Source organism: Orycteropus afer, unplaced genomic scaffold, assembly GCF_000298275.1.
Source record: "Orycteropus afer afer isolate SDZICR_OR568_19922 unplaced genomic scaffold, OryAfe1.0 scaffold00666, whole genome shotgun sequence".
NCBI lineage: Eukaryota > Metazoa > Chordata > Mammalia > Tubulidentata > Orycteropodidae > Orycteropus > Orycteropus afer.
The window spans coordinates 571,495-579,343 of NW_006922253.1; the positions used below are offsets into that span (position 1 = coordinate 571,495).

The window sequence follows — 7,849 nt, forward strand, 5'->3', positions numbered from 1 at the left end:
GTCTTCCATATCACATTCGAAAAGAGTCAAACCCAAGGACTTCTCTAAGAATTGAAAAGGTCTTGCTTGATAAAGTATAGGAAATAAATGCAACCTCAGCACTTCTAAATTTTTAAACTAGTCCTTGTTTCCTGAAGTGATAGGAAACTCACATGATGATGTCAAGATCAGGCATTTAGAATACTGGAAGAGATGAAGTGTTCACTTTATCTTCAATGTAAAATGATAAAATGCTTGACCCATTTTTCCAGTCACTAGGTTGTGATTCAGTGCTACGTCACCTCAGGCATCTTACATCTGGTTATGTGTTCTCTCTGCAAACATCTCTCTGATACTTTTAAATTTTTCTTCTTTGCATGGGAATGACAGAAGGATGTATCGTAGAATGGGAGCTTTTTGAGAATAGTCCCCTATCTCACATTCTCCCCTGTCCAACTCACTCTAGTATTTTACACAAATTTGAGGCTTAATAAACATTTATTGAATAAGCATGTAAATCAATGAAGGTTTGCATAGGAATACAAATGGAGGAATGGGTGAATGAATGAATGAAGAAATGAATAATGGGTTATGGAAATAAGTGATTTTTATAAAAGGAAAATGTGGATTTTATTAGGTTGTGGTAATATTATAATTTTAACTTGTTGATAGCTTCTCTATCAATTCTCCAGAAACTTTAGATGATATCACTAGAACAGCAAGTCAGAGACCAAATTACTATGTTTGCCATTGAGAAAGGAAACAATTTTGTTTTCACTTAATTCTCTCTGTCTGGCTCAACTAAACTCTCTACTTTTGTAGAAATAAAAATCACTTACTTCCTTTATCTTACATATTGTCATCTAGCCTGTTGTTATGCTTTTACTTTTCAGCTTGCAGGCTGAAAAAAGGAGGCCAGTTAGAGTCCGAGCAGTATAGCTAGTCTAGTATCTTTAATGTTACATGCATCGCTGATGGACATAGATAAGTTTCTCACTTTTCCTGGTCCTTTTGGTAGCTTTTCCTCTGTTAGAAGTTACTCAGATTATTCTCACTAGTCTTTCTTCAGAGGAATTGAAGTAATATTTTCTGGGACTCAGAGGAGAGAAATATTATTTATTCTTCCAGTATACACTATTCTAGATTAAAAGGTAACTCTAGTAAAAGTCTAAAGGTATGAGAAGAGGATGGGGAATAGTAGATAGAAGAGATTTTTTAGAAGGTGAGGATTGCTGAGTAATAAGGTGGGGGAAAATGGGTTTGAAGGGGTGGGCATCAGTGAATCACAACCCTTGTGTATATATAGATATACTCCAACTCACTGCTGTGGAGTCTGATCTGACTCATAGTGACCCTTCTTTGGGTTTCTGAGGCAGTATGTCATAAAATTATATTTGATATTAATATTAGATCAGGAGTCACATGACAAATTCTGTCTCTATCTACTCAATGCCAATATTAGCTATTAATTCTGATGATGATGCTGGTGATGGTGGTGGTGGTAGCATGTGTGCATATGAAATAACTTAACATCACTTTGCTACAGAAGAAAAAAAGATTGAAGTTGGGTGGTTAAAAAATGGGCAGATAAATAATAGACAAATATATCCTCATTCTATCCTATAAGTACTTGCTTTGAGGTGACACAGGTACTGCCTCATAAAAAGAACACAATAATTTTAATAGTCACAGTCATATGTAATCAATTTTCCATCTGCTCTTTATTTTAGGGTAAGACTAGGGTTACCACCTACTGACTAACACCAAAAAACTTCCTTACCCTCTCTAAATCTTAGTTATTTCATCTGTTAAATGAGGAAAGTAATAATAATGTCTGACTTGATATTGGGGCAAAGATTAAATGTGTCTAGCACTTGGAAAACACTCAAATAAACATCAGCTGTGTTAATCATAGCATTTGTATCTGGAATTGTATCAATAAAGGGCAACACTGTCTTCCAGGCAATGAAGTTCAAAACTTTGGTGCAATTTTTACTTAGTTCTCTTTTGTACACCCCATATCACATCCATCAGCAGATTCTGTTGGAGCTACCTTCATAATTCATAATATATCCACCTCTGCTCCTCCCATGCTATTGCTACTGCAAACCACCATCAACTTTCTGCTCCATTGTACAATATCCTCTTAACTAATAATCTTCCTGCTACTACTATTGCTCTTTTTGTCTATTCTTCACACAGTAGCCAGAATGATCAATTCTAAAAAGTCACACCATGCCATACTGTTGTGCAAAGCCTTTCAATAGCTTTGTTTTTCAACTTAGAATAAATTCACAACTCTTGCAATGAGCAACAAAACCTTATAAGAAAAAAAGCCTGCCACTTACCAGTCCTTGTTCACTCCAGTCACATCACACTGACCTCTTTTAATTAATGATAACAACCCCGCTCCCTCCTCAGAGTTTTCTCTTTCTGATTTTTTTTTTTTTTTGGAGGGGTCTGGAATGTTCTTTCCTTAGATATCTTCTAGAATCTTCCCCAATTCCTCTACTTTACATGTTCCCCTCTCAATGATATCTTCTCTGACTACCTTATAGAAAAAAAAAAAAAATAAAACCCTGCTTCAGGTTCCAAATATTTATTACCCTCCTTAATTTCCCCAATAGCAGATATTACATTCTGAAATACTACACATTTTCTTTTTCATTTGCTTATTTTCTGTCTCCCCCAGCTAGAATGCAAGCTACGTGAGAGTAGAGATTTTATCTGTTTTGTTCACTGCTGTCTCTCAACTTTCTAGCATTTTGAAGACATAAACCAAAAAACCAAACTCACTGCTATAGAATTATTTCCGACTCTAAATGACCCCTCCTTGGTTTTCTGAGGTGGTATCTCTATGGAAGTGGATTGCCCAATCTTCCTTCCAAAGAGTAGCTGGTGGGTTTGAACCACCAGCCTTCTGTTTAGTGGTCAAATGCCTAAGGCATTATGCCACCAGAGCTCCTAATTAATGAGGAAACCAATTATAATTAATTTAAAGGAGAATCCAATGTACCACAATACATCAGTTAGGGATATATAGTGAATTTACAAATAGATGCAAAACTGACTTTATCCACAATGATTGTGGACAATTAATTGAACCTCCACCAAACAATTTCAACTTCATGGACAATAATTTTTTGTATGATCACTTTTCTATAATGTAATGAGTTGTAAAATATCTCAAAGACAGTAAAAGGCATACCCCTCATAGGACCATATAACCCCAAAGGGAATGTTATAGATACACATAACTGTCATTCAAGATATCAAGTAAGATTTTTATATTTCAAAGTCTTTCACAATTTTTTCTGAGAGAAGTTAAATTTACTTAACAGCTATATATCAAATTAAATTCAGATAATGTATAACATACATTTTTATGTAAAGAGAAAACATTTTTTCCTATTTATTTCCATTACTTGCAAAGGAAAAGTGCAAACTTTCTTTATCCATGGGACTCCTGACAAGAAACAGCATAATCAAAAGTGTAGATTCAACAAAAGCTTAATGAAGATTACTTATTAATGTGTGAAGAAGCTTACGGGAAATAAATGTGGGAGGATGATCAGTCATCCCAGGGCTAGTTATTAGTAGAAAGCCATTACCGTGTCTAGGTTTGAGCAAATATGGGGAACAAATGATTACAAAAGGAAATACAGTTCTAGAAGAGTCCCACCCAACAAGACCTGTGATCCAGTTAAAGATGCCCAGTTACTGATAAACCACTGAAAGGACCCAAGATAATAAACATCCTGATATTTTTCCTTCCCACCCAGCTAGTACTTCCTGTTGACCACGAAGTAAGAGGGTTTGCTTGAAGGACACCATGGAAGCCCTCTGTCATGGATTGAGTTGTGTTCCTCCAGAATATGTGTGAACTTGAGGAGGCCATAATTCTCAGTGGTTTGACACTTATACAAGGGTGCAATCTGGCAGCATTGTAATTATGTAAACATCCTCTGTGAGTGATCAGCCCTGAATCCATGTAAGGGGATTAGGGTGCAGTGCAACACCCTTAATCAGGTCAGTACCCTGATCCAATGTAGGTGGAGTTTCCCTGGGAAGTGGCCTGCATCAACTTTTGTCTTACAGGACATGAAAGGAGAAAGAAGTGAGCAGAGATAGAAGGACTTACTACCACCGGGAAAGAAGTGCCAGGAGGAGCACATCCTTTGGACTCAGGGTTCCTGTGCTGGGAACTTCATAGAACCAGGAGACTCAGACAGGGAGAAACGCTTCCCTAGTGGTGGCATTCTGAATTTGGACTTAGGAGTTTCCTAAACCGTAAGAGAATAAACATCTGCTTGTTAAAGCCATGCACATGTGGTAATTCTATTACAGCAGCACTAGATGTCTAAGATAGCTCCCCTGGTGGAGAAAAGTGAGACTAGATCTGATGAAATGAGTGTAGCATATCTGGTTAACTTTCCAACATAGTATTCTATTGTTTTTCTAAGTAAGATGGTGAGAATTCCTATTTTTGAAAAAGAAAACATACAGGAAATAAGTAAAGAGTCTCCAACTCATTTATTTGAAATATTTATTGACTACCACTGTGAATCATACATTAAAGTAGATCTAGGGCTAAAGAGGCAAAAAAGGCAGATACACCTCTGCTTCTCTGTAGTTTATTTAAATGGCTTTTGAATGGAAGAGTGAGGTGATGTGGACCTTAATTTGAATATTAACAGTGTGTAAAACCAGAACCAATGTTTGTATACACATATGTGTGTGTGCATATGTGTGTGTATAGGAGCTCTGGTGGTACAGTGGTTAAGGCATTTGGCTGTGAATGCACCAGCTGCTCCACAGAAGAAAGATGAGTCATTGTATCTCTGTGAAAATCAGTCTTAGAAATCCAGTGGGGGCCGCTATGAGATGGAATTCACTCAATGACAGCAAGTTTGGTTTTATATATACACACACACACACACACATCAAGTCGTTTTTCTTTGTGTTCTTATGTTGATTCTGACTTATAGTGACTCTATATGGCAGAGTAGAACTGCTCCTTAGAGTTTCAAGTGAAATGTTTATGGGAACACTTAGCAAGGTATTTTATTGCCCTTGTGAACAGCAGGTGCATGCTTAAACAATTGTGTCACTGGGGCTCCATACACACACACATACACACAAGCTCTCTAAAATTTTCTTACTGAGAAACAATTAGTATTATATCCCTATGCCTGGATGCCCTATAGCAAAGGCCCAGTGATCACATGTCAAAATATATAAATGGAATTCCATCATCAATAGAAAAAAAAACAAAACTGAATTAGCCTCAATGGCTCATTCTAAAATAGAAAAAAGGAGCATATATTTTTCCCTTCTGCTAAACTATGAAGAAAAACATATTATTGAAATGTTTTGGGCTTATTTGAAAACTCAAAATATGAAATATGTTCATCATCTTGCTATTAAGATTGTTGTCTTTACAGGTTAGTCACCAACTTCTGAGTTCATCATCAGTGAAGAAATGAAAGAAAACAGGGTAAATGTGACTGAATTCATTCTGATGGGACTTACACAGAATCCTCAGATGCAGAAAATTCTAGTGTTGGTGTTGTTTATCACCTACATGGCCACGGTCACAGGCAACTTGCTCATTTTGGTCACCATAATCAGCAGCCAGACTTTGGAATCCCCAATGTATTTCTTCCTGGCCTTCTTGTCTTTAATAGATGCATGCTACTCCTCTTCCATAATCCCTAAAATGTTAACTGACTTGCTCTCTGAGACAAAAACTATCTCCTACAATGGCTGCATAATACAGATCTTCACTGAACATTTCTTAGGTGGTTCTGAGATTTTTCTCCTTGTGGTCATGGCCTATGACCGCTATGTTGCCATCTGTAGACCTCTGCACTATGTGAGTATCATGAACCACCGTATATGCTACATCTTGGTGGGAGTGTCTTGGACAGGGGGTTTTCTCCACTCTATTGGACAGATTCTCCTCACTTTCTGGCTTCCATTCTGTGGCCCCAACATCATGGATCACTTCATGTGTGACATCCTCCCCCTGATTCAACTTGCTTGCACGGACACCTTCCTTGTTGGTCTCTTGCTTGCTGCCAATGGTGGGGCAATGTCTGTGATCACTTTTGCAATGTTGTTGATATCCTATGTTGTCATCCTATATTCCTTGAGGACTCACAGCTCTGCAGGGAGGAAAAAGGCTCTTTCTACATGTGGGTCCCACATCACTGTTGTTTTCATGTTCTTTGTACCTTGTATTCTTATATACTTGCGGCCAGTAGCCACCTACTCTATGGACAAAGCCATAACTGTATTCTATACACTTGTCACTCCTATGTTAAATCCTCTTATCTACACGGTAAGGAATGCAGAGGTAAAAAATGCCCTCAGACTGTTAATGAACAAGAATGTAATTTCAATTAATAAGTAACTCAATATGAGGATTTTATGTCTGTCATGATCCTTGCATATTTATGTTTTATATATTCATGCACTTTTCCACACATCTCACCAGACTCCTGTAGAAGCTTTGCAACAATTAGTCTTATTTTACAAATGAAGAAAAATTAAGTTACAAAAATCTAACATATCAGCCCAAGGTCAGAAGCAGAGCTATTTAGATCTCCTGTGTTCTAATTCCAAATTCCATGCTTTTCAACTATTTCAAAGGGTATCAGCATAAAAGGTAACTTTCCTATCAGAACCATTCTTGTTCTGTAGCAATTTGAAAATTCTCTTCTTTCACTGTAGAGTTGTATAACAAACCTGTTTCTGCAAGCAGTTGGTACATAGAAATCCATGTTGTCTAATGGTATCTAGGATAGTGAAGAATACAATTTAGAAATAAATTACTTCCTAATACTCTCTCAGGACTCAATATATATCTAACGTTTACAAGTAGATGGGTTTCTTGTTCTCTTGAGTAAAAGTAGTCAGTAATAAAAAGTAATGGTATTTAAACCTGTGATGATCATAATGACCCTCAAATATATTCTTATTCCACATCCTGTGAGCTTTTCATTATATGAAAGACTTTGGTCTAGGACTTGTTATGGTCTGTATTATTTTTGGGGAGAAAAAAAAACACAGTTTTTTCAATTACATGTAATAGGAGGTGATATTTTAAAATAATTAAGTGCAGTTCTTTTTTTTTTCCCCCAAAACACATGGTGAATTGCATCTATCAAGCAATTTCACCTTTAAAAGTTGGCTATATGATTTACCTGAGGTAGATACACTCCTTGGAGAGACCAAGCAAGAGAGAAAGAAGGGCTGCCCAGGCACAGGGAGACAGCTCAGGGGGTAGGAGTGTATGGAGGGATGGACACAGGGAAGCAGTAGCTATTGGGAGGAAGTGGGAAGGAGATGTTGCATTGTGCTAAATTGTGGTCAATGTCATGAGACAAAGTGTACGTGATCTGCTGTATAGAAAGTGTATTTGCTCTGTAAATTTTCCCCAAAAATCACAATTTAAAAAAAAAAGTTGGCTATATGATTACTTTATCAGACATTAGTAAGTGTGTATCTGGGACTTCTCTTGGCAAATTGTTTTCAGAGATGGCTTTATAAGGTATATAAAGAAAGCAGAAATCATTATTCCACTATTGATCAAAGGAAGACTTATTAGCTAAATGATCCACGTAACTCCTAAGACTTTGTTGTGAATAACTTTTGGCTCTTCTCCAAAAGTCTATTACTATAAGACAAATGTATGTCATGGAGGTCTTTATAGCTGCCTCAGAAACTTTGATAGTAAGTCCCAGCTTTTGACCTTATGAACATGATGTTTTATTGAAAAAGTCAGCTGTCTCTATGATTAAACAGTATTTATCAAGAAAGATATTATTGTGAAACAAGATGGAGAGTCAGAACAATAGCTTCGGGA

The 7,849-nt window shown here is 36.8% G+C and overlaps 1 protein-coding gene across 1 annotated transcript; it reads left to right on the forward strand.

Annotated features, from left to right (window-relative positions):
* Positions 1-5,449: 5,449 nt before the first annotated feature.
* LOC103210905 (olfactory receptor 4C15-like) lies at positions 5,450-6,394 on the forward strand. The gene has a single exon (XM_007956817.2). It carries the CDS (start codon positions 5,462-5,464, stop codon positions 6,392-6,394), a length of 933 nt encoding a protein of 310 aa, XP_007955008.2. The 5' UTR covers positions 5,450-5,461.
* The last annotated feature ends 1,455 nt before the right edge of the window (positions 6,395-7,849 follow it).